Source organism: Ammospiza caudacuta, chromosome 10 (assembly GCF_027887145.1).
Source record: "Ammospiza caudacuta isolate bAmmCau1 chromosome 10, bAmmCau1.pri, whole genome shotgun sequence".
Classification (NCBI taxonomy): Eukaryota; Metazoa; Chordata; class Aves; order Passeriformes; family Passerellidae; genus Ammospiza; species Ammospiza caudacuta.
The window spans coordinates 15481974-15508701 of NC_080602.1; the positions used below are offsets into that span (position 1 = coordinate 15481974).

General features: G+C 39.5%; 1 protein-coding gene across 3 annotated transcripts in view; it reads left to right on the forward strand.

Annotated features, from left to right (window-relative positions):
• Positions 1-25851, forward strand: part of RAB27A (RAB27A, member RAS oncogene family) — a 30159-nt gene extending 4308 nt beyond the window's left edge. The window contains exons 2-7 of one of the 3 annotated variants that reach the window (XM_058811273.1): positions 6116-6231; positions 18316-18488; positions 20071-20156; positions 20787-20890; positions 21609-21732; positions 23439-25851. In XM_058811273.1, coding sequence (XP_058667256.1) covers positions 18336-18488; positions 20071-20156; positions 20787-20890; positions 21609-21732; positions 23439-23637 — 666 coding nt within the window. In that variant the 5' untranslated portion in view covers positions 6116-6231; positions 18316-18335 and the 3' untranslated portion in view covers positions 23638-25851. Of the gene's footprint in view, positions 1-6115; positions 6232-14335; positions 14377-18315; positions 18489-20070; positions 20157-20786; positions 20891-21608; positions 21733-23438 lie in introns of those variants that run through there. The other 2 variants (XM_058811275.1, XM_058811274.1) reach the window with 2 other exon arrangements.
• Positions 25852-26728: the final 877 nt, after the last annotated feature.

Genomic DNA, 26728 nt, shown 5'->3' on the forward strand with positions numbered 1-26728 from the left:
ACAGATTTTCTCATGCAGCACTTTCAGATCCTGTACACATAACTGCACATGCTCCACTGACTTTCTCCTCTAACACTGATTCAGCTTGACAGGTCTTTTCTGTCGGGGCATGAACTGTCTGACTAATACTTAATTTTTCCATATTTTTTCTTGGAATGGTGTCAGGATAGACATTTCTGTACAGAGATGCTGTTAACCAAGTTTGAAGATAGTACTGTCTGATTGTGTTTCTTCTGAATTTCGTAGCAAAATTCTTGTAATTTTAGATTGGATAAATATAAGTTGGAGTTATTAAATTAAGTTAGAGTTGTTAAAGTAGTAGTTTTTAAAATGTTCTTTATCTATAAAATGGAAGAGGTGAATATAAATATTTGATAACTTTGTGGAATTGTCAGTTTGGATATAGCCCACAGGGCTGGAGAGCCTGCTGTGTGTCAGGAGGAGCTGCAGAGCAGGCTTTGGGAGGCCTGTGAAAAGAGCATGCTGCAAAAGTGGAATCATGCTTTTTAGTAGGTTTTGAAACAGAAGACAGCTCCTCCTCCTCCAGATCTAAACTGCTGATGTGGTGAAACATCACTGGATTCATTCCATTCTCTTTTTAATAATAGATGTGCTTAAATTTAATTTGCTTCTAAAATAGATATAGTGTCTTTTAAATCCAACTTGAAAGTAAATGTAAAATTGAATTGCTGTCACAGTATGTGCTGCAGCAGGTACAACCTGGGCAGCTGGTGGGTTTCCCTTGCAGAACTGGAAACTCTGCTGGTTTTCAGGGGAAGCACACATCCTACTCCTCCCTTTATCCAGTCTGCCATTTTTTTGCCAATTTTTCACAAAGTGTTCAGGAAGTTCAGATCTTTGTGGTTTCTTCCCCTCTGTAAAAGTGTTAAAGCTGATCAGCAGATTCAAATGTTGGGGGAGAAGGCAGAAATAATGGAAATTCAGTGTCTCTGCCCCTCTCTAATGAGCTTTGTTTCCTTAGGAAACCAGGCTAAGAGGCATGTCCTCATTTCAGCTTTGTTGTTTGCATTGCAAATTTGGAGCTTTGTTCCAAGAAGTCCTTATTGCATTCATAATCTCAAGTGTGGTGTGTTGAGCCTTAGGGAATTTTTCTTCAGCCTAGCATCCTGTGGGAGCATGAAGAATGGGAGCAGTAACGTTTTTAGTAATTGGGAGTCACTCAGGGAGTGGAATGGGGCCAATGGAAGTGACAGACCTTCTGTGGTAAGGTACTGCAGAATCACCACCTTTCCAAGCCCACCCATTCCTCCTGCACAGCCTGAAGGAAGGCAGATCAACCAGTCAGGTTAGTTAACCTGGGGAGTCACTGAATAAATGGGAATATGAAGGAGCTCTCATGTTAATGGTGTTCATGCTTTAAGAAATGGTAGAAGAAAATAGGCATCCCAGGTGTTTAATTTGGTTTCATGTGCTTTATTGCATGGAAGATCAAACAATACACTGCAGCAGCAATACTTTGCTGTAGCTCAGAAGCAGCAGACTTCTCTGTCTGCCACATAGTTCACATAATTAACCTTTCCATTTTTCCTCCTGAGAGCAGAGTTAAAGTGCAAAAGGCACTCTTGATAGCTTGTGAGGAGAATGATGAACCACTTGCCCTATTAAGTAGATCAGAAAAGATGTGAACAGGATATCCTTGTGCTGGAAAGAAAACCCAGCTCTGCTGAGATTGGTTTTTCAAACAGTATGTTGGATCAGGTAGTGCCAAGAATAAACACATATCCATTAAGCTGAAGTGTGGATAAAAATATGACAGAAACTTTCAAAGCTGTATTAATATAGGATTGTAAAACATTGAAAATCCTTTCTTAGGTAGCTGTAGTGCACATGTTCCTTTAAACGGGCATAGCAGCTTCCTGTAAAGATACTGTTTTTTAATTAAAAAGCTGACTTAGTCATCAACCCTTTAAAGTAGATAAAGATCATTGATCTGAAATGAGGTTTGTAGCTCTTCAGGCTGAAGAGAGAGACATCAGATTATTGGTGGGCTTTTACAGCTTCTCACCCAGTGCAGGCTGCTGGTGTCTCCTGCAGTGCTGCTCCAGGTGCTCCCTGCATGCACTCAGCCTGCACTGTATGGGTCTTACAAAATGTGAACCAGCACAGTCTCTCAGAAGAACTGTAGCATGTCAAATAATTCATCCATCTTTAGGTTAAATGTTCTTTTGAGTACAGGTGATGTAATTTGAGTAGTGTGAATGTTGCCAAAATACCATTTTCTGCATACAAAATGATCACATTTGCTGCTCATTTCACTCAAAACAAATAATCATGTTTATTCATACAGTTTTTATTGCTATTTTAAATAAACCTTGTTTCACCATTTCTTGGTGTTGTACCATCTTGTACAAGGACATGTACAACAGTATTTTTTAATACTATTTTTTTCTGGTATTTCAGAACTGTAATAACAGAGAATCTGATTTAAATATTAAAGGATTCCTTCCTTCCCCTTTTGATTCAGATCTGGAATAGGCATCTCCACTTTGCCTTGGGACAGACTGCATAATACAAAGTGCTGTAGAGGCAGAGGCTTGCAGTTCTGACAGAATTGACAGATCAATTAACTTGTTGGGGATAATTTTACTAATCTTTTCTGAGGTCAAATATAACCATATATAAATCTTATTTGGGAAGCAGTCTTTTGATGTTTTTTTCTGATGACGGAGTTTGGTCTAAAGTTTTTTGAAGTGCTGCTAAGGATTCCTGTCTTTAGGCAGTATGATGTTCCATGAAAGCAAAATTGATGCTTTTCATTTGTTGATTCTTTTACTGTTAACTTTTTATTGTTGAAGAGACCATGGTAATTCTTAGAAGTTAGTTATCTGGAGACTCTCTTGCAGTGCATTATTTTTAAGAGCCTTCTTTTTATGTACAATGCTACAGATCTTAAATATGCCAATGCTTTATCACATGCAATGCTAAAAGAAAGCTCTGTCACCATTACTAGAAATTGCCTAGATTGGCTTACAGTTGAAAGAACATAATGAAAGTTTTACTCTATAATATTGCTAAATATTTAGCAGTTGTGCCTTTGGGTAGCAGGAAGGCCTGCCTGCCCTACTTTTATTTTAATCACTCAAGGGATATTTCATTATTTGGTCCTGGCAAAGTCCAGCTATAACAGTTCTGGTGTGAAAGCTGATTTTGTTAGTGTGGGTTGTCTTTTTTTAAAATATTTTTTAAAGGATATTGATGAGAGGAAAGCAAAAGAAAGAAGTCTTTTATATGGAATTTACCTCCTCCTTTCAGGTCCTTTCAGTTCTGCCCTGAAGTACTGGCATGCTACTGCAGAGCAGGGGCAGATGACACTGATGTTAGGCACAGCTCTTGGCTTTGGAAACAGTTCTGTAGCATTATCTGAAATGGGTTCTTACTAGATCCAATTCTCCCAGTCCTCTCTCCAGTGGCAGATGTCTTTATTTCTGCAGGCAGGTAACAACCCAGCATTTTTCTTACAGAAGAAGCATCTGCTACAGGACAGTTTGGACATCTGCAACTTTCCTCAAGGAGTGTGTGAAGGCAAATATTCTGATGCTTATACTGAAGAATGCTCCACACTGTTAACTGTGTTTACCTCCTCACATTTTCTCCTAAATTCCTAGGCCTGTAAAGCATAGGAAAGTTTTACAAGTAAACCATAAATTCCATGCATTCAGATCCTCTTGTTCATAAAACTTGTAAAAACATTGGCAATATTGAATAACTGAGTAGATAGGTACTCCTTTGTAGAGCTGGAGCTTCAAAACTACATTTCACAGTTTCAGTAATTTTGATGCCCTACATAAAGTAAGAAATTGCCCAAGCTCCTACAACCCCCTAGGGCTGGGGTAGCAGTGGGAGGAAGGCTCACCTTGGGCTGCCTGCAGTGGTTCCTGTTCCAGCTGTTGCTGCTTGGTTGGTGTTTGCTTCCTGCCACTACAGCAGGGCTGCCTCAGCTGCCTGTGCAGCACTTGCCGAGAGGCTGCAAACGTGTTTGTTTAAAAACAGAGACTATAAGTAACCAAACATTGATGTCCTCCCAGTTCATAACTCTCCAGTTTGAGATCAACATAACTTCACCCTCACAAAGAAAGCTTTATTTCAGCTGTACCTTTCTGGCAAAGTCTTACTGTTGTGGATAAAACCCTTGCCTGGTAGGAAAGAAGGAAGAATTAGTTGGTGTTCCTCACACCAAGCTGGTAAGGGACAAGTTAAACAGCCTCATTTCATCCTGAAATAAAACACTGAAGACTGGGGATTATTTATTAATTATTTTCCCACTAAAGATGGCAAACATCTGACTATATGGAAGAGTTTGAACTCCATTTACATTGAGAGAGATTGAGGTTGAGGTTCCAGACAGTTTGTGCTTAGTGTGTGTGTAGTTATCCACCAGGGCTGTTTGCAACATGGCAGGAGAACTGCTGCTTTGTCTGTCAACACTTCTTATCCTGTTCCTCCTTCTGCACTCTGGAGCAGTTACCAGACATTCTACTGTGCTTGTGGTCTGAATATTTCTTCACAGTTAAGCAAATGTGCTGGTATTGATCAGGGAAGCAAGCAGTTAAAGATTAAAAATGTGCATGTTGCTGAAAATTGAGCACAATTCTGTTTTTTAATTGCATGTGGGAGCAAAAAAGGGCCTTTGTCTCTAAAACTGGTGAAATTTTCAGAAGATTGGATTGAGCCAAGAGTGGATAGAGTTTTAAAAATTACAACCTGTAAGTAAATGTCAAAGAAATGGATTTTAGTTAATGCTGGAAAAATGTTAAGGCAGGGCATAAAAAAGTGTTCCAGCTCTGTATAATACAACTTAGATGTTCACCAGGGCAAGGAAAAAAAATTGCCTTGATTCACATGAAAAGAGTCAAGATAGTTGAGCACTGAAACAAGTGAGAGTTAAGAAGCTTGTGGAGTTGTCTTTGTTACTGGTAGATGCATCCATATGTTAAATATTTGTAGCAGCCCGTCTGCAGCACTTCTTAAATTATAAGATTGCAGACTAGCTGGAGACACCACCCTAATTTCCTTTCTTTGCTGCTCTTGAAGCAGCTTGAGGAAAGAAACTGAGACAAGAAAGGATTGTGCAAGGACACTTGTCTGCAAAAGCTCACATCAGCTAAATCTTACACGTGAGCGCAAAAGTTTCCTTGTCCACAGCTTTCAGTGCTCTCCTGTGAGCATCTCTAATGTTGGGGTGTCTGAGAGGGGACCCCCTCGTGGGGCTGCAGGGGCTGTGAAGGTCCTGTCTCATCCCTTGGGCCCAGTGCAGGGCCCTCCATGCAGTGAGTGCCTGGTGCAGACACTGGTGCTGAAACTGGGGCAGACCTGTGGATTCTGCCTCTTGTGAACCGACTCACTGAAGAGCTGGTTTACATGTTAAAGCAGTAGCTTTATTTCCTTGAAGTTATTTAAGTGTTTAAAATGTCTGCATGTGTCTCTTAGGACTGTGCAGGGACAGGAGCTTGTAGCTTTAGTGTCTGTGTTTCAGAAAGTTTCTGGCAACATCCTCACTCTGATCTCTTCTTGGAGCTTGTTGCCATCAGAAGTGGTTCAGCAGAAAGGACTGGACAGAGATGCCTACAAAGCCCAATGGTACAGCTGCCACTGTCCTCCCAAACCCTTTCAGATTCTGTTCCCATGGTCTCTCTCTGTGGTGTCTTTGCCAGTTTTGTAATCAGGATCTTTTTCTGCTGTCTGTAAAGATGAGAAATAAAACCAGTTTGGGGAACTTTGGTGCTTGCTGTATTTCAATAGAGTAAACTACTGCGTTTGCTGTATTTTATTTTTTGGGTATACTTAGAAAAAGTTGTGCTCCCACATTGCAACTTCCTCTCCCAAAGACAAGGAGGAGGGTCAGTGGTTTATGCAAGGTTTGAGGTGTATTACCTGGTTGAGGGAGATCTAGTTAGCTACTTTGTTCACTTTTAAAAGGGGGAAAAGAGATCACTTGATCGGTCAGTAAGACCACATGACAAGCAGCTGAATGTAATTAGGTGGGGAGGGTGCTTGTGTGGGGCTGGCAGCTTCCCATGCCCTGCAAATGTTAGAGCTGTTAGTCTGAACTACACTATTTTGGTTTTATTTCTTTCTCTGCTGATGCTTCCTGTAGATGAGAAATGGCTCTTTTTGCATGACTATGGTATTCAAGAGATCTGACCTGTGTCAGGAAACTTGTCAGTGAAGCACATTTGGAAAACTACAGATCCATTCAGCTGTTGAACATAGGTATGTAAACACTTTCTCTTTTCTGTTTATTTTCAGAAGATTTATTACATTGTTTTCCTTGAGCTGACTGTGCCAGCTGTTCTGTTCAGAGTTTTGAAACACTGTTGCTGCACTTCAATAAGCTGCCTGGAATATTCTGACTTTGAGAGTTCAGCATTGCTGCATCCTCCTGTTCTAGAGGGAAATGTAAAGCTGGGGAGTACACTTGGTTTATGTAACACAGGCTTTGGGGTTAAATGACAAAACTGCAGCTCTTTTGTGTGTATTTAGTCATTGCTTTTCATAAATAAATCAGTCAGACTTAAATACAAACCAGGGTAAGTTTATTAAGAAAATAAATAAAATGACTGCAGTGAGCAATGTCTGGATCCAGGAGCCATAAGATGCCTGTTCTGGTCCCAAATCATCAGCCTACATTGTCTTCTGTGGCAAACTTGTTCTGCAGGGAAGGTACAATTAGACCCCTGACAGTAGAGTGTGCCGTGCAAAAAACATTTAAAATACTGAACAGACTAACACAGTATTTTCAAATGTTGCAGTGCTTGAACTCTCCCCCCCTGTTTCTTCCTGTGTTCCTATTAGCATTTAAAGTTAAATGATACTGAATAAAACAGTCCTTTAGAATGGCAGGGTTTTTAACTGCATTGTGCACCAACATGTTTGTTATCATGTTTGCTGAAGGGATGATAAAAGGCATGAACATGGTGTGTTGCACAGGCTGTTACTTTTAATTGCAAAAAAAAAAAATTGACTAGCATGGAACCATGAGCGCTCATCTAGTTCATTCCTTGTTCAATCGTATAGTAATGACTTGAGTCTTAAAATTAATTCTGATAAAAGCAATAGGAAGGTGGGCTGTTATTACTGTGTTTTGGATCTCCTTTGGAAGAAACTCAGAGTATATGTACCCACCTGACTAAGTCGTGCCATGCCACTCCAAGCATGATTTTGTAATCAAGCATCCTTTCTAGCCTTGTGTTTACCAGCATTTTCCTGGTCATGAACCAAAACTCCAGTTTTTATAGACTGCAAATAACCAAGGAGGAGTTGTTCAGGGAACAGAACAGTATTCTTCTCCACTTCTCTGGAGGTCACAAGGCTTTCCCAGGGTTTTATTTGATGTCTAGCACAGAATGTCTCAAGATGACTTTTCTCCTCCAGATCATCAACAGCTGACTTATGTTTGTAACAGAAGTGAGAAATTAATAAATGTAGTTCAATAAACATATTTTCTTACTGTTTCCTTATAGTCATCCCCAGTGTATGAGAAGTTGATATAAAATAAATGGGAAAAAGGATTATGTAGACATTGATGCTTGGCTTACTGTTTTTGTTTTTCCTGTGCTGTTTGGATGGCTTGGTTGTTGTAGCTGCTTCACTGTAATTTACTGTTACATAATACTTTCATTAATTGCATTACATGTGCATTTTGAATGTGTTACAGAAACTATTTCTAGCACATTTTAGTGCAGTGATTTCTAATAGCCTAAGTTATTTGAGGATTAAATTTTGATAATGCTGGAATTCTTTTTTTACAGTGCAAAACAATATGCTAGCATTTGGTGCTGCTACCCTTTCCTTCACCACAGTCTTCCTGGATTTCAGTGTATTTGCATGTTTCCAATGTGTCTTTCATTTATAAAAGTCTTAAACAAAATAGCCTTAGTAATTAAGCCTGGTAAAGACAAACTGGGAATCTAATTCAGCTGGGCTTCATTTAGCATGTCACTAACAATGGCATTAAAGAGAAATAGTAACATTTTCCTGCAGAAAAAAAGTTAAAAAAGACCAACAAAAATTCTGAAACTATAGAAAATTTAGAATGTCCTTAAAAAAATCTTAAAACTAGTTAAAAGATCTAGAAGTATCTTAGTAGAAGGAGAAAAATAAGCTCTAGACAATGGGAAGGAGAAAAAGGAGTAACTTTTATTTGGTCTTCTAAAATGTTTTGCTTCATAACTAAGAAACACTATAGTTCCTGCTTCTGAATTTATTTAAACACTGTGACATAGGGATAAAATTTCTTTTTAAAAATCTGTTTTGATTCATTGTGATGCAGCTGTTGTTATAAGCAGAAAAACTGAGATCTTGGTGAGGCAGTTCTCTGGGAGTGAGTGGGTTGGTTAGCACAGCTCCACCATAGGCACTGCAGCTGTGCTGATTAGTGCTGAGATTTTCTTTTTTCACAAACTTAATTTATTTTTACTGAAATCCCATTATTGGATTCTTAGTTTCTTCTGTAGTAAATCACATGCAGTGATTTAAAATCAAACCAAATGCTGCAAGCCAAAGCCAGTCTTTTAGCAGAAGATGAAACACCAGCCCCTACTTTAATGAGACTTTCCATACAGAAACTCTTGTGGGACAGTACCATTACATACTCCCTTTTTCTTGTGACTTGTGCTCAGAAGGGCATAGCTGAATAAATTCTTTCCTATTACTTACCCTTTATATTCCATTCTTCATTTCAGAGGTTTTGATGCCTTTCTCAGTTATGGTGTAGAATTGTTCTGTGAAGTTGGTTTGGCTGTTTGTGTGAGATTTTTGAGTTCCTCACAAGCATACAACATTTCTATTTGGTGTCTCACCAGCCAGCACAGTCTGTATGCACTGTGGTGTGATAACTGCATACACATTTCCCTGACATAGTTTTTGACAGGAAACTTGCACTGCTTGGATCAATTAGAGCATTCTGACTGGCAATTTATTTTCATAGAAAAGCTTTGTATATTTTTTCTGGAACTTGGGTTATAGTGGTGGTTGTCTGTAGGCTTACTGTTGCCTAAGCCATTTATTAGCTATAAACTGAACCATTCTGAATTTTAATTGAAGACTTCTAAGGGTAGAGGTAGGGAAACTTGAGGATGCTTTGTGTGCCTGAAATGTTATGAAAGAATTATTTAGGAAGGCACCTACAGCATGAAAAGCAACCTGCCAGGTTTCAGGTGAGGTTTTACTCTACAGCCATCTTGGGCCCCTCCCTCCATCTGGGAATAACTATAAGGAAAGGTATGGGCAAACTCTGGCATTGGACTTGTGCTGCTTTTTGATTTCTTTGCTCATATATTCCTCTATAACACCAATTAGTGTAAGGAATTCAGGTTTGCTGTGCTGTTTATCTCAGGAACCTGTGCTGTATATCAGGATTTAACTATAGTTCATGCTGTATTATGGGATTCTGATCTGAGCAGTGAGATAAATATTGTTGGCAACTCAGGTTGAAAAACAGCAGGCTTTTTGAATGGAAGCTTTGTGTTGAGCAGATCAGGCTGCTAATCAGTGCTTCTTTTGAATTATGCCTTCCCTGAGGCTCTAGAAAGCTGTGCTAGGACAGGAATTGAAGCCAGCATTTTGCCAAAGCACTGTCTGAGTAGTTTGGCAGACAGCAGGGCCTCAGGAGAGGGCTTGGGCAGTGGTGATTTGTGCTGCAGTTCCAGAGCTGTTCAAGGGAGGATAGGGTGGAAGTAGGGGCTTGGCTTTCAATTCCTGAAAGAAAAGCACACTCAAACACTGTAGTTTTAGCTTTGCTTTAGTTTGAGTGATACTTTTGAGCCACAAGCATGCTCCAAAGTGGCGGTGTCTTGCTGTCACACGAAGATTTCTGTGAATATTTGTGCTTTGCTGTTAGTGACTTCCTCAAGAGTACAGGTTGTGGCCTACTGAATACAGCCTATTTCAGTGGTTTTTTATTATGTAATAGGCATGTTAAGTTATGACCAGTGTATTCTCAGCAAGTTATTTCTAACCTTTTCATAGCATTTATGAGACACGGAAGCATCACATACACTCACTATTTCCAAACATGTTTACTGAACAAGTCCATTCTCTTTCTCAGACTGTAGCTATTACAGACTCTGAAATTAAAGGCTCAGTTTCTTTTTGAGATCTCTTAGGAGATGCCACCCACCTGTCAAACTCTTTGAAGTGTCTTGCTGCCAGCCTGCAGCTCTCAGTGGCTCCCTATGGCAGCATGACCTCAGGTAGGTCCAGTGAGCTCTGCACCTGCAAGGATGATTCTGTCAAGATTTTCTGATCTTTAAAAGATTGGGAGAAGTGAATGCTAGCTGTGAGCCTCAGTTTTATCAATCTAGATCTATCCTTCCATCTCTGTCCATTGTGTACCCTTCCTAGACTAGCATCTCTGACTGTCCTGTGATGCTGGATTTGAGGAGTAGAATAACCACCTTTTCTAGTTGCTGGACAGAATTTTAACTGACAGTTTCTCATGCTTTCCCTCAGATAACTATGAACTTATTTTGTCCTTTTTGTTACATTAATTTAAGAAATCCCACTGATTAAATATTTTTACCAGTAACTTATCATTCCTAATGTTGTGCCTGATATTCATGGGTAATAGTTTTCCATCTCACTAGAAATGGATATGGCTTAGTTGTTCAGTCAGTAACTTTGATAACCAGTCAGTGTTCTGGGGAGCAGGATGTTTTCACTGGTTGCTGGATGAATGATGACATTAGTCCTGTTCCAAAAGGCCATGATGCCTTGTGATTAGCTGCTTTAGAAAACTTCTGATGGACTTAAAATTTTTGGATATTTCAATGGGACCTAAATAACGAGAAAGCATTTAACTTGCTAAGAAATAACTAGAAGAACAACATGTTAGAGGTTCTCTATACTGTGACCCCTGTTAGTTTAGATCTCAATAGAGATCTAAGGAATGGCGGTGGCTGCTGAAGATAAGGTTGTTGAATCTTCCAATTAGCAGCCAGATTAGCAAGGAAAAGTGTTTACTTCCTGTGAGAAACAAAACCCCATGTATTTCCCAGTCCAAAGGATGAAAAGATGGATTAAATTCTGCACTGCAGTTCTTCCTGCCTCACCCTTTCCCCACATCATATTAGATGAATGATGTAATTTTATAGTCCCATTTGTATCATATTTGTGTGGTCTTCACTTTTATCTAACAATGATTAGGAAGTATCTTCAGGTGTCTGGTAGCTGAGCTTCTCCATTGACTTCTAATTGTCCTGATCAGGGTAATTCATTTTGCCAGATTATTCCTCTCTAATGCAGGATGTATCTGGTATCCATAAGCTTGGCAGTGTAACCTCTTGAAGAATTATTTCTGTATTCCAGGTTATCTGGCCTATAAGACAAGGTAGAAGGTAGCTGAGAACTTTCCTGTTCCAAAAGAGAAATATATCTATGTCTATATTGGGGTTTTTTAAGAAGCTGCAAATATTTTCCTCTGGCCATTTACAGTGTGTGCTTTAATGGAATTAAACAAAGAGCATGGCTTCACTGACATGTATTGCAGTCTACTGAATCACCCATATAGGCACAATTACACTTTCTTTAGCACGTTTTTTTGGAGATGCCATTTCATTTATATTCTACCTGCACATATAAAACTGCTTCCTTTTTCATCTTCTGGATTTTTAACTTTTTAAAAAAATTATTATTATTCCTCTTACTGTGCATTTTCATGTGTTTGCTTATCTGCTGGAGGTTTTTATCTCCTGGAAAACCAAACCATTCCTTAAAGAAATATGCAATTCTTGCTATCCTGTGTGTTCTTATTCTCCTTTACCCTTTGGTGGTTATTTCTGTGGGCAGAAATAGAAGTGTGCTCTCTTTTCTTGCCCTTCTGAATTTGGAAGTGCTGCTGAATCAGTGGGTGGTCAGACTCATGGATACTTCCCATGTGTGACTATGGCCAACTTTGTGGGCAAGACCCCTGTGGCTCCTGTTTGTCAGAAACAGTTGGAAAATGTGTGTATCTGTGTAAGACTGTCCTTCATAATTCCTTGATCCCGTGAAGAGTAGGTACAGTGCAGTGATGTATTCCAGATGTTAAGGTTGGGCTGTGAGGAAGGAGGTGGGTCCCAAAGTGGTCAGAATTGTCACATTAGGGAGGTGCTGAGCATTGCTCTGAATTTCCTGTTTAGAAGCTAGTGAAAAAGCATGGAAGCACACTTGGAAGCCAGTGTGGCTTTATGCATTTATTAGAGGAAGAGGGGAATGGTTGAGGATGGAGTAAGTAGTGTGGAACTGCTTAAAAGAAATTAAAAATGCTTGCTTTACTCTCCCCAGTTACTCTGGAGTTGATTCGCTTTATAAAGATGTTTCAAAGCAGCTTCTGATGAGAGTACAAAGAGGCAACTTGTGAGGCAAAAGCTCTTGTTCCCAGGAGGGGGACAGATCAACTCTTTTCATCACATAGCATTGCAAATCTTCCTTTATCCACAGTATTTCCTTACCATGGAGAATGAACATGTTAGGAAGTGATGAGGGAACAGAGATGGTGCTGTGCTTTTTGCACAGAAGTTGAAGCTGCACAAAGTTCCTCCTGTATGGGGAGTGTTGAATAACCAACTGCAACATTCCTGCCTTTATTCTTTGTTTTATTCCAGTTCCATGCTGCTTTTCATTCATTTGTGTAACTGAGATAACCTTTGAAACCCAGCTGCCTGATTGTTGTTGTGGTGATGCTGAAATGCAAATGCAATTGCAAAACTAACTGTTGTTTCATTTCCTGGCTTCTCCATTCCTGGTGTCTCCTGGTTTTCTGGAAATATAGTCCAGAAGCTGCTGTTTCCTTGCCTGGCCTGTTGTGCAAGGTTCTCACCACATCAGACCTGCTGCTCCACTTTTCTGGGTGGGATTTATAATTTTCTGTATCTCCTGTAGTAACTCATTCTCACAGTGCTTTGTGTGCCCATCAGTTTGTGCTCTCAAAATGCTGCAGTTGCAGTGATGCTGAAAAATGATTCTAGAGAACCTTCAGCTGAGTAAAAGTGAGATCAGCGTTTGGAGGCTAAAACTTCCCAGCCTGTGTTCTTGTACCTAGTTTTGCAGGTTCTTATGTATTTTGAGCACCCTTAAAATTAGATCTTTCCAAGAAAGAGGCACTTCTTAGACAGTGATCCTGCAATTCCTTAGAATTAATCTACAGTTGAAACTAAAAACATTGTAACAGTAAAATGTCAGGTAAAGCAATTGAAAGTAACCAAGGATTTTTTTTTTTCATGTTGTTTGTTACAGAAAAGGCCCAGAAGTTATGGAAAGTGTCATTTTGACCAAAACTAAAGTAAGCCAGGTCATACATTTTCCTAAGAAAAACAATAGTGCAGCTCAGAACATTTTGGTGAAGTGCATATTCATTAGTTCTCTTCCCCCAGCACAGCAGGAACTTGAGTTTATGAACAATTGTTGTCATGATGTGCTTACATTCCATTTGTATGGATCTGGCAGGTTTTAACAAAGCACATCTAACCAAGTGCTGACTAAGCAGGAACATTATTGAAGTGTCCCCTGTTTGGACAGAGCTGGCCGGTGTCTGACTGAGCAGTTCTTTGAGCACTCAGGTGCTGCTGGAGCCTGGAGCAGGGTGAGGCTGAGCAGGAATGTGGCTATGGCCTTGCTGCACTGTGGCGGCAGGGACTACTGACTTACTCCTCTGCACTCTGCATCACTTTCTCAGTTTTTCTGCTGGAACAGATGGAGTGATACATGAAACACTCTCAAAGTGTAATTTTGTGTAGTGCCTTGGTGAAAAAAAAATTGTATGAATTGATGTGCACTTGCAGATTCATCAAATCTGTACAAATCTCACTGAGAGACCTGTAGTGTCTTCTTTTTCTGTTTTTGGGGGATTTTGGTTTCATTTTTCCCCAATGTCCATGTCAACTCTAATCCCCAGCATGGAGCCTCAACAGAAAGGAAACAGTTTATATGAAAGACTGCTGTATTCTCAAACCAGAGGTAAAGAATGTAAAGCTATAACTGAGCGGGTGTGATCCATATACTCCATCATTATTGCATTTTTGAATGAAAACCCCTGCTGGGAACAATGCAATTGTTTAAAGATGCGTGGGTGAATTTGCAGCAACTTTAGATCGGTTTCAAGGCAGGTCTTGCACAAATCTCTTTTGAAATGCTGTTTGCCTCTAGGAATAAAAGGGACATGTGAGCTGTGTAATTGCTTGCCAGCCATGCAGTGAGGCAGCACCCTCCTAGACACAGACACGGGCACACCTCTTTATCTCTGAGCACCCATCAACGTGGATGCAAACAGCTGACACGTAAGCCTCTTGGCTGTGTGCTGAAGAGGTGGTGCTGGAAAAGTACTCCTGCTGGAAGTACTATCTCCAGTGTGCCCTGACTATTCCTTTTGCAGAGTTTGGGGTAAGTGGTATGCCTTACTTTAAACTGATGTGCTTGAGGATTGTCTGATTAGGGGCATGTTCAGATTTCCTGAATTTTACACTGTGTATGCATGCATGTGTTGATTTGCAGATCAATGCTTCTGGTTTTTTTTTTTTTTTTTTTTATTTGCTTGTTTCTACGTATTCATCTCTTTTGCCTTCTTCCTTTTTCCTTCTTTCCATCAGCTCAGTAGCAGCACAAGAGTTGCATGTTTTGTGTAAGACCAGTTCAGGAAGCATATTCGCATATTCCCTATTCCCATACTGCATGGGGGAAATCCTGCATGCCAAGCCAATTTCCCTAATTTATACAGCAGCAAATCTGCCACAGTCTGGAATATTTTATCACACAATAGTGTTGTCATATCTGTGTCCCAGAGGCAAAAAGATGAACCCATTAACAATGATGTCTGTAATGTGAAAGTATCTCAGACTAGGAAATGCAGGGAACAAGAAGAGCACTTGATTTGGAGAGAATCCCTTCTTGATAAGGCCTGATGTGTGTGTGTGTGTGTGTGTGTGTGGAGGCTCCAGAGCAGCAGCTGTACAGGCACAGCTCAAATGCTGGCTGTGGGGGTCCTGTCAGCCATGGAAAAGGCCAGTGGATCTTTTCCAGCACTTGTTCATAGCTCTTGTCCCTCTGCATACCAGGCAAAGTGCAAAGCCAGAGCTGAATCGGATTTCAGGAGGGATTTACAACAGGCAAAACTGTGGAGGGCTTGATGTAGAGCTTAAAACTGTGTCCATTGGTGATTTTTTAACCAAGGAGTTCATACTCTTAGAAGCAAGATATGGGAACAATTTTGTTTTGGTGACCTGGTGAATTCTAATTGTATCATTAGTTTTTTTCAGAATCTTCCTTTTCTACCTCCTACTCTCCTGTTATGTGAGGTATGGAAAAGTGGAAGGGAAGACTGGAAAGTGTGAAGTAATAAAGCCTAATTTTAAAAAAAAGCAAAATTGAAAGGAAAAAATGGGGTGGGTTTTAGTAAGAGGGCTACAATTTTTAAAAGCTTCACAGCAGTTTTTGCTGTGAATATACTTTACAGTGAATCTATTCTTATTTCTCTTATGTGAAACTGAATGTGTCTGGACACTAGGACTGCAGGTCTCGGAAGTAGAGGGTGGAGATCACTTTTTAAATATTTGTACAGGGAGGAGGACAAGGCTTGAAACTGCTATGAAAATAGCTCTTTACATGTCTCCGAGGATAGGTTAACTCTGCAGGGTTTCACAAGAACCACTCCCTGGAGATATTTGAATAATAGATTGACTTTGTGGGGTGCAGTGAGAGGTGTGTGCATTTCAAAACCAGAGGAGAAAATTTCCTTCTCAAGCAAATCTTTTAGAAGACATTTTTAGAACCCTTCCTGTGAAGGGTTCCTCACCCTCTGTCAGTCCTTTGGAAGTTGTATTTTGTACCAAGCACAGGGAGAATTGAGTGGGCCAAATGATGAGTGTTTGTCCTGACAGACACTTTACAAATCAGATATGACAGTAGGAATACCTTTTTTTGCCTAATCTTGACCTTTCTGTTTTGGCCAGAGCTTTCACACAGCCCTGTCCAGTGGAAGGTGCAGCTGAAGTGTAACAGTTCCCTACAGCTCCGAGGCAGAGCTGCAGTGCCCTTCCTTACTCTGTGTGGTCTTGCTGAGGGTAAATCAGCAGTGATCAGCTGCACTGTCATTGGTACTTGTTAACAAAAGTATGTTCTGTGCACCTATAGCCACCCAACAGAAAACCTCTGTGCAGGTGGCATAGCACAGTAAGAGGCATGAAGCAAGCTTGTCTTTGTGTAATACACTGGCCCTAAGATTTACATCTAAGTTTTTAAAAGCAACAATCAATTTAGGAATCTTGAGACTGAAAGAACAAGTGCTTGAGTAGAAGATGAGCTTACACAGCTCTTAGCCATTTGAGATCGTGAGGGCAAAGGAAACACCATGTGTGAGATGGAAGTCTAAATAAAATGCAGTCTTTAAAAAAATCCATCTCTGTTTTTTTAAAATACTTTTCCTTCTGATACATTTCAATGAAAAGACTTTAGTAGAGCTACAAGAGAGGTGATCTGGTTTTACTTTTTTTTCCTCTGCCAACAGGGGAGAGGATTTAAAAAATGAAACAAGCCCACCAAAATTATTTTTGCTCGTACATGTGAGTGTGTCTGATGGATCAGAGTTCTTAATTTCTTCTGAAAATGTTCTTTTGTCAGTGTTTGGGCTGCCTGTTCAATTTGTTTACTTGAATATGCTGCTCCTTCAGACCTGTGTGGTGGATGCAGTCCTGCCGTTGTGCATTTATGTAAAAAGCTCACTGGTAATTTTTGCTGCAGAGCTCTCCCTTTCAGCCTTCTACTCTATTGCAAAACTTTGGTTAAAACACAGCAGTAGGATGTGAATTAGCCAGCTGTGGCCTAGTGGTGAGTGTGAACTCTGTCACCTAAACCCCCTTCCTGCAAGCTTTTACTGGCATTGATGGCATAATGTGAAATACACGTTGGCTGGGAAAAGGAGACTTCAGTGCTTTTCAAAATTGGAAAAAAGTGTCAGCTGCTTTCCACTGACTCTTCAGCTGGAGAATATCTGGGGTAAATCTGACCAGTCTGCTTTTTAGTAAGCTGCTTATGGCCACATCAAGCAGTCACAGCTCTGACTTGTAACCAAGAGCGGCACCATTATAAAGGTGTGAAGCTTTAAGATGGTTACGGTTTTAGCTGAATGGTGGTGATTGACGCCCACATGCTGGAGACACAGTTTGTTCCAGACCTCAAGCTGTGAGTTGATATTCAAGAAATTAATTGGTGTTTTGCCATTGATGTAAACTACTGCAGTGTTTGGCTTGAAATTAATATCTTTATCTAGTTCAAGCTACAAGTAGTTCCAAAAATACTTACAGTTGAAACAGCAGATATTACTCTTTCAAAATTTTATTTCATAATCTATTTTTTTGTATTTTTGGCATCTTTTTCTGTCCTTCATAAGAGGCAATTTTATGCTGGCTTTCTGTTGCTTTTAGAGTGGTTATTTTAGGCTTATCTTTTCATGTTCATGTCTTTGAACACAGCACAAGGCAGCTCTCTACTGTTTGTTTTGGGGGAGGGAGGCTCAGTAGCTACTCAACAGGAAAGTGCCAGTGCACTTACATCAGCTTTTCTAGTACACGTGAAATTTGCCAGTGATTTTTGTTACACATTTTAGTTGTTCCTGCACTTAGATCAGACTATAGACAATATGGTTATTTTTGAAAAGGAAGAAAAAAGAGAGAAGTTTCTTAAATGTGTAATGAGCCATGGAAAAAAATGTGTGTGTTTGTTTAATGTCAATTCAGGATCAAGATTTAGTTTGAATGGCTAGCTAGCATCACAACACAAACTTTAAAAATTGAAAATTCTTCTTCAAAACCAAAACCTGAAGAAGAAAGTCTTATTCAAGACTAAAAAATAGCTATTAATAGAAAATTACTTTAAATTTTGTTTAAATATAGTGGACAGTCCAGGAAATTTTTTTTTCATATGGTTCTAATGCCATAGTGAGTATGAGAATTGCATTGCTAGTACAATTAAGTAGCTTTTCCCAGCTTCCAGGAGGATTAATAACAGTTCTGCAGTTTCTGTTCTAGATACCTTGAATAGTTTGACCTTGATTTTCAGTCTTGCCTGAAGAAGTCAGAATTGTGTTGCCTTCCCTTTCCAGTAAGAGGAATGTAATAAAACTAAAAATGCACTTTTTCAGTCACAGCTGCATTTGATATTGGTAATTTGTGCAATTGAGAGTTTAAAGTGAAGGTGGTGTAAAGCAGCACAGAACTGGCCCCACCACTTGCTGCTTTGTAGTGCAGGGAGTGATTTGTGTTTTAAACATTTGTCAGAAGTCCTGGCAGAGTTCTGCACTAACTGTTCCTTTGTGCTTTGCTTTTTAAGGTGCCGCCTGAATTCTCACTATGTCTGATGGGGACTACGATTACCTCATAAAATTCCTAGCACTTGGTGATTCTGGAGTAGGAAAGACCAGCCTTCTTTACCAATATACAGATGGCAAATTTAATTCCAAATTCATCACAACGGTGGGCATTGACTTTCGGGAAAAGAGAGTGGTGAGTTGGTATGAAATGTGCTACTCGGAAATGGTGTCTGTCTGTGTGTAGGCCTGCAATCAGTGTGATTGTGTGCTTCATTCTGGGACCGGAAAGGCCTCATCTGACCTGGCTGTTTTTGTCATTGCTGTGTACAGACTTATTTCCCCAGAAGTTAAAGAGCTGATTCTAAGAAACCACCTCAGCAGGTGTTGATGAGTGTGTCACCTCTGTGACTAGTGCACACAGGACCTGGAGTAGCACTTTTACTGTTGAACTCTTTTCACAAGGAAGAACTGAACTGTAGTAAAATGTTTTTGCTGGATATGAACTGAAATGACTACTGAACAATGGTGCAGTTTTTTAAGCATGTAAATGAAATGGTACATGCAACTGATCTGGCTTCCTAAGCAGTCACCACTAGCAGAGGAAAATTATGAAATATAAGGTTGCTTTTTTCAACCCCTGAATTGTTATTAAACTAAGCAAATGTACTTCTCATATGAAGCTGAGCACTAGAATGCCATAACCGATTGGATGCTGGTCCTTACTGCTCTGAGAAATGGAGTGGGCACAAGCTTTTTGCTTTCACATACAACTGTTAAATGTAACAATTTACATTGTAACAATCTTTCATTGTAGCCTGGTGATTTCCAGTGTCCAGAAATCTGGATGGGGTAATGGGCATTGTGCAGACTCGTTTTTGGTGCATGACATGCACCACAGTAATTCAAGGACTAGATATCTTAGTAAAATGCCACACTGGTCTCTTGAATAAGTCATTGTCCCTTTAGTGGGATTGTAAACATGGTGGTTTACATGATCAGCATATTTGATAACTCAGGACAAGGTTTAGGCTTCAGAGCTTGAATCCTATAATACATAAACTTGCTGAATTTGTGGAATTGTAAAGATCTGTTTGTAGCTCTTGTAAGCTTATATACAATGACATTTGAAGGTAACGAAGATGACTTAACTTGAAGCATTCTAAACAAGAAATGAATCTATTTTTATCTGATCCTTCCAAGACTAATAAATGCCCTTAGTTATTTTTTCATGCCGAGCAAACTCCTCAGCTTTTATTTTTATCATCCAATTTCTGCTTTATAAGCTGTGATATGATAAGATCTACCCTCAGCAATTTTTCAGCAGCATTTTGGCAGCTAAGTAGAGATGTCATTATCTCTTGAGTATATCCTGTTTGCTAATGAGGTTCTGCTACTACTACAAATACATTGCCAGATGGCATTGTTGCTTTCTTAGATTTTATTTTGAACATGATGTAAGGTAGCAAAAAACCCAGAAAATCAAAATATGAAAATTAATTTTGTCTTGTGGCTCTAAGTATCTATCTGGAGTCCCTAGTCTATTGGGCCCTGGTTTTGCGGTTTCCCTTTTACCCTTATTTTTAAATATTTAATTGGATGCAATATTAAAAAGTATCTCATGCTACTTTTGCCTTACAAAGCAGAGGATTGAGTTGTAGTTGGCATCTGTGCATCAGCAGTGCTAATTTTGCTGCATTTAATGACTTTAAATGCCAGTTCTTTTGCAGGACTGTTACCAGTCCAGCTGCTACAGAACACAAATTTACCTCTTCCAGGTGTATAGACCCAATGGGCCAGATGGTGTTGGTGGCAGAGGACAGAGGATCCATCTTCAGCTCTGGGACACTGCAGGGCAGGAAAGGTATGGCCCAAGATTGCAATGGGAGCTTACTGTAGCAGCAATGGAAAGCTTCCTATGAGTACCCATTAAATTCTAACTGTAATTTACAACTGTAGAACGCAAACCCTGTGATTATTGCTTTTTGGTCTTTTTTTTTTCATAGCCAGCACATATAGACACTTTTAAAGCTTGTCTTTTTAAAGTTCTCTTAAGTTTCTGTAAATATGTTGATGTCTTGGGAAAGTCAGACAGGCAAAAGCATTTCAAAGGATTCTATTCTATTGGCCTGTCAAAAGACTAGCATTCTTGTGGTTGTTAATCTTAAATTCAAGGACTGATGTGTATAGGGGATAAATTTTTGTTCAAAGTTAGGATTTCATTATTGTTTTAATTTTTGAATCTTGATCAAGGCATGATTTATAGTGGAAGACTGTTTAAAGCTCTCACACTCAAGTCTCCTTGATGCCTTAGGCTTTGATTAGGCCACAGTAATGTTAGCAATTTTTCTTACACAGTCCCTGCCTCAGCAAAACAACTATGAATATTTCCTTCTGGTTCATTCAGTCTTAAGTTACCTTAGTTCTTCTGTGATTGTAAGCAATTATGTTTTCAAAGTCAGATGAGCAAATTAATTTCTCTTTGCTGGTCTAGGTTTCGTAGCTTGACTACAGCTTTCTTCAGAGATGCCATGGGGTTTCTTCTGCTCTTTGATCTGACAAATGAGCAAAGCTTTCTGAATGTCAGGAACTGGATAAGTATGGCTTTTAAAAAAAATTTTTACTTTCTTTGCATGGGTGAAATGGGGTGTGGGGATTATGTTTGTAAATATAAAGTCTCACTGAGAATTAGAGCTTAAAATACTGGTTTTTTATGGCTTTCCCAGTAAAATAATGTAAATGTTGTATTATAATTGTAATAGCTGCTAGTGATGGCTTCTAGGGCTCACCTGAAATTCAGCTTTGCCTATTGAACTTGGATTTTAACCAAGTTCATATCCTATCCTATCCTAACCAAGTTCATATCCTATCATATCCTAACTGAGACCATATCCTATCCCTGGCTCTGGTGCTGTTCAGTAATTTAAGTGTGTGGGAAGCCTATGCTGAAGTATTTTGGCTCACCTGAAGCTTTGTCAGCAAAACATAAAGGAAGGCACATCTTACTTGGCCGGTATATCCAGGCAAAGGAGTTCCCAAGCTGCATCATCCATCTGGAGAGGGAAGCAGATCCTTCCCTGGCACTCCCTGTAGGTGCTTGGTGACTGTAACTCCTTCAGCTGCAAATGCACAAGTTTCTGTGCTAACTCTGCCTGGGTTCTGCTTCCCTGGGTTTTTCCCTGGGTATGTGACAGCGGAAGCCCTCAGGGCCAGTGGAGAAGGGCTGTGGGCCAGCAGAGCAGCCTTGGTTTGTGGTGGTGTTCCTAGGGAGTGTGTGTGACAGTGGCTCGTGACCCTCTTCATGTTGTGCTGCCAGGTCAGCTACAAATGCATGCCTACTGTGAAAACCCAGACATTGTGTTATGTGGAAACAAGAGTGACCTGGAGGACCAAAGGATGGTGAAGGAAGAAGATGCTAAGGAACTTGCAGAAAAATATGGGTATGTAACTTTCTTCCAATTATTGCTGTGTTTAGAGCAGAATGAGATATTTTCTGTAATACTTTTTTTTCTGCATAGTGAAGGATTATTATGAGAAGAAACATTTTAGAACGCTTAACTGCTTGGTATGATATCTTTTTTTCTGTATGAGATGAATGTTTTCTTCATTGCTTAAAAATAAGTACTTAGTATTGCAGTAATCTTGCACAGGAGATTGGGTCATCTTTACTTGGCAGTATAAACAGTGTAAATTTTCACAAACCTTCTGGAAAAGAGAGAGAATTTATAGAGGCAGGTGAATAATGGAGTCACTTCTTTGCTCTTACCTGTGCTGAGGCATCTGTACTTTCACAGGCTCTCAGGGAGTCTGAAAACTGAGTCAGACCAGCAGGAAGGCAGGGCAGCCTTGCCCTTCCCCTTCCTCCCAGGCACGGGTCATGTGCCTCTGAAGGAAGTTTGTGAAATCTTTGTTCCTATCAGATATTAATTTGTACTTTTATACTCCCTTAACTCTTTCATGGGGCTTATCTTTGGATTACCTTGGCATTTCACTGAGAATCAGAAACACATTTCTGAAGGAAATCATCTGATGCATTTGTTGTGTTTTAATTCACATAGTGGAGCCATTTTCTAGCACATGAACTGGATTTCTTCTCAAAGGAAAGCTAAGTTAAATGATGTGCTCCAACCACTAATCCACCTTTGTTTGGAGGGATAGAGTAGAACTGCTCCAAAGTAAAGCCCACAGGACAGGCAGTAGTGGGAACATTGGCTCCTCAGTGCAAGCTACTGCCTTGTTCTGCAGGTCTTCTGCTGTGTCATGATGTTTACTAGGCAAAGTTAGTTTGCCTTGGCCTTAAAGAATCATTAGAGGCAAATCAGAAGCAATTTGTCCATGAGAGAGAAATGGTTTAGTGCAGTTTTCTTTTTCCTTCTGTGAAAATGCTTGTTTGAAGTCAGGTCCGTGTCATACAGACAACAGCAAGTGCATGTGGTACTTTAACCAGCTGTTAGTGAAGGAGCAAGAAGTTTTAAACAGCAGCAGACAGCATGTGACCATATCTTAAATCTCTTTGCATGTGACTTCTGAAAAAGATTTATGCAGTATTTATCTTTGTGGCTGAAAATGCAACTTAATTTAGGAATAGTGAGCTGAAAGTCAAGGTTGTGGGTCACATCCAATTTGTAGGCAGTTACAAAGTTCTCTGCCCTGTAGAGGTGAGACAGGATGGCTCTAGGAGTCACTCTCTCATGAAGAGGGGCAAGATAAATCCTGCTGCAGTGAACAGTCTTCTGATAAGTAAGGTGTGAGATAGTGAATGACCCCTTTTGTGGCAGGGCCTTGTATAGATATGTGATGTATTTGAAACAGATTGCAAGAGACCTGCACAGACACAGCAAGAGACTCTTGGCCACTCATTGGGTCTTGCATGTTAAGTAAGAAGTACTTAAAATTCTGAAGTGATGGTATCAGTATCCTGGGCAGTAACACAGATGCAGCCGCTGTAGCACCACGCTGTGGGGAGCACTATGTACAGAAGGCAATAGCTACAGATCCACAGTGGAACATCCTGACCACAACAGTGAAGAAACAAGCAATGTACTTTAGAAACCAAGGTGCCAGAAACTTTTCTTAACAAAGACATAGGTGTTCTGAGCACTGAGATTTCTAATATGTAAGAAAGTTTATTTTTTGTCTCCTGCAGAATCCCATATTTTGAAACCAGTGCAGCAAATGGGAATAATGTAAGCAAAGCCATTGAAACTCTGCTTGACCTCATAATGAAGCGCATGGAACGATGTGTGGATAAATCCTGGATCCCTGAAGGGGTGGTGCGCTCCAATGGGCACAGCTCTACAGAACAACTGAATGAGGAGCAAGAAAAAGGCAGATGTGGCTGTTAGCCCAGTTACACTTAACTTTCATGTGTATGATACAGTACAGTTGCAGCTTACCTGTTTAACTTTGGGACAAATTGCTTTGTGTAGTTATTTAATCAGCTCTATTAATTCTTGGTAAGAATTTTTGTTTGCTTTCTCTCAAACAATGTTGATCTCCACTTGTAAGGTATGCAGTTTATTAGCTTTGGGACAGAGGTTTAATTTGGTTTAGCACTGGATGTTCCTCTAATTCTCTGCTTGAGAGGAAAGGGGAAGAAAGGAATTTTCATTACCAAATTCAGAAACATGTCTCTGTGGGCAGCCAGAAAGGGTAGGCTTGAGTTGAAGGGTTTGCAGTTGCCCTTGGCAGTCTCCATTAACTACACAGAGTAGGCATTTAGATTAGATATTGTGACAGCTCTTGGTGTCCCCTAACAACACGATAACCAACTTGCTTCTTGGTTTTAAACAGAAACATTTAATCATTTCACCATTTAATAACAATCTTAAAGAGCACATCCTGTGTTTTCCACAAAAGTCTGAGAGTAGATTATCCTTGCTCTCCTAATCCATCAGTTTTCAGTGATGAAAACCAAAGGGAAGCACTTCAGTACAGAATAAAAAGCTCCAGAGAAGCACAGGGGTGTGCACACAGAGCACTTGGGGCATGTCATGTAATTGAACATGTAAACTACAACTGTACTATATGAAATACATCCAATGCAGCCTATGAGATCTCCTGACATCATTTGAATTTCTAAACATGCATGTATGTAAATTTACAAGTAAATGGCATAACTGTGCATCTGTTACGTTTCTTTCATATTGCTACTCATGTTTTAACAGGAATGTAGGGCAGCCTAGATGTCAGGAAAATTTCATCAGAGTTGGTGCTTTGCACTGAATTTGTTTTACCAAACACAGATTGAGAATGTTTCTTCAAATTTAGATTGAGAAACGAATGATTATTGTCTTCTGGTGAGATGCAGCTAAGATACTAGTCTTGTAGATCAGTATTTCTATGAATTTATAATGCTCATTTTATTCTGCCAACCTTTGTGTCCTGAACATCTTGGTTATCATATAGTAATTTATGGCTTGTTCATTTCCTTTAGATTGTATTTTAAAAAGAATATAGTTGTTTTTCTCTCTCCCCAGCTATGGATCACATAAATGTAATTTTTGGTTTCAGTGGATCATGTTACTCTAACTATTTTTATTTATTCATGTGACCTAGGAAACAATCAGTATTTTTTGGGCTTTTGCCCAGACTGATATATAAGATGTGCCTACCAAACTGTTTTCTACCCTGGCAGAGGTTGTATAATTGTAAGGTATTGCCAATTAAAGTCATAACATGCCAAATTGAGTCTTGTTACAGACCTTCCAGAGCAACTTGTTTACAGAACTCCAAAGCTATTGCTTCTTTAGAAATTATGTATTTATTTATTTAAATATTCAAACTACTGCAATTTCAGGCAAGTATTGATACCAGTTATGAACATGAATTGCAGCATTACAAAATTTTTGAAGGAAGGACCAAAAATGTTTCTAGTATAGGCTCTAAGGAAAAATATTTGATGTAGCTTCTGGTTATATTAATTAATACAAGAGTAAGTGTTTAAACTAGGGTCTTAAAATATTTTACACAGTAATGCATTGTTCTTTAACAAACACAATGTGTAAATATTAGATTTTTATCACAGCCTACACAGAATATTTTAAAAGTGCAATATAATTCGACTGCTCTGGGGCTAGGACAGAGGTAAAAGAAATTTATATGAGTATAGGGTTTTGGTTTTTTCTACTCCACTTCTAAAATGCTTGTAGACCGGAGTTACTGTAGTTTAATTCAGAGTGCCTTTTGAAGTTACCATCATGTTTATGACCAGTAGAGTAAGAAACTCTAGTGTAAGACACAATACATTTCAATGTACTTCAGTGTCTGAATTTCTTTTAATGTAACTCTTTGGTTTTCAGAGGGTTGCAGTGGAACTTTGTCATGCATTAACTTAAAATGGGAGTTTTTGTGCTTATAGCTCCATCCGGTTCCTGAAAACTTTAAGGATTATTGCAACCAGCTATTGAGCTAAGTGACTACTGAAATAGTGTAAAAATATTTCCTTTTGAATACTTATGTTTAAATTGGATATTAAATACTAAATACTGAAACTGTCATATTTGTGTCATGCCTATTATTTGTAACTATTTGCAAAGAGGATCTACATAAAATTGCTTTGATGTCAGCCTTTGAAATGTGCCATAAGATTTATCTGTTTGAGTTATTGTGTGACAAAACTTTTGTTCCCTTTTAAACTCTCATGAGAAATCACAGTAAATGTTTCTTGACAGTAAATTACACTGCTCTTACTAGACTAGTACTGGTTTTAAGAAACAAAGAAACAAGAATTCTTAGATAATGTGAAACTGTTATTTCAAGAAAAGTTGTTTCCATTCAGTGTCAGATGAATCTGTAATTGAACAAAATTTTGGAAAGTGTTTCCATTAAGATGGATTGTCCCAGGATTTCTTATAATAATATAAAATAGTTAAACATTCCTGACATGAACTTTGCCAGCACTGTTGAACTGAACTGTAACATTTCCTGTGGTCTCAGTTCAATGTCAGTCTGTGTCCTGTGCTGTCCCTGTGCGTTGTGAGGATTCTTTGTTCAGATGTGTCCAAGGTCTGTGCTGTGGTTGAGATACTTGGTGACCCTCTCTTCCACTGAGCAAACCAGTCAGACAGGAGCCTTGTGAATGCTGGGTGATGCCAGGAGGGGCCCAGACCCAGAGAGGACAATGGAGACATCAGTTCTGTGCTCATGAGACGTTCAGAATGCTGCTCATCTGAGCATGTCTTGTGCTTGGAGCAAAGGGAATCAAGCAATACATTTTGTCAACTTCATTGCTTCTACAAAGGTAAGGAGCCTGATTTTTCAGAGTAACTGCTTAGCAGTATCTATTACCAGGTAGGTTATAATGTGCTGCTGCTATTCAGAGGTTCCTCGACAGGCAAGAGAATGAGCTGAACTAAACCTCATTCATTTTAAAAAGGGCAAGTGTCAAATGTCACTGGGTATTCCCCCTGGGCTGCAGTAACCCTATGTAGTAGT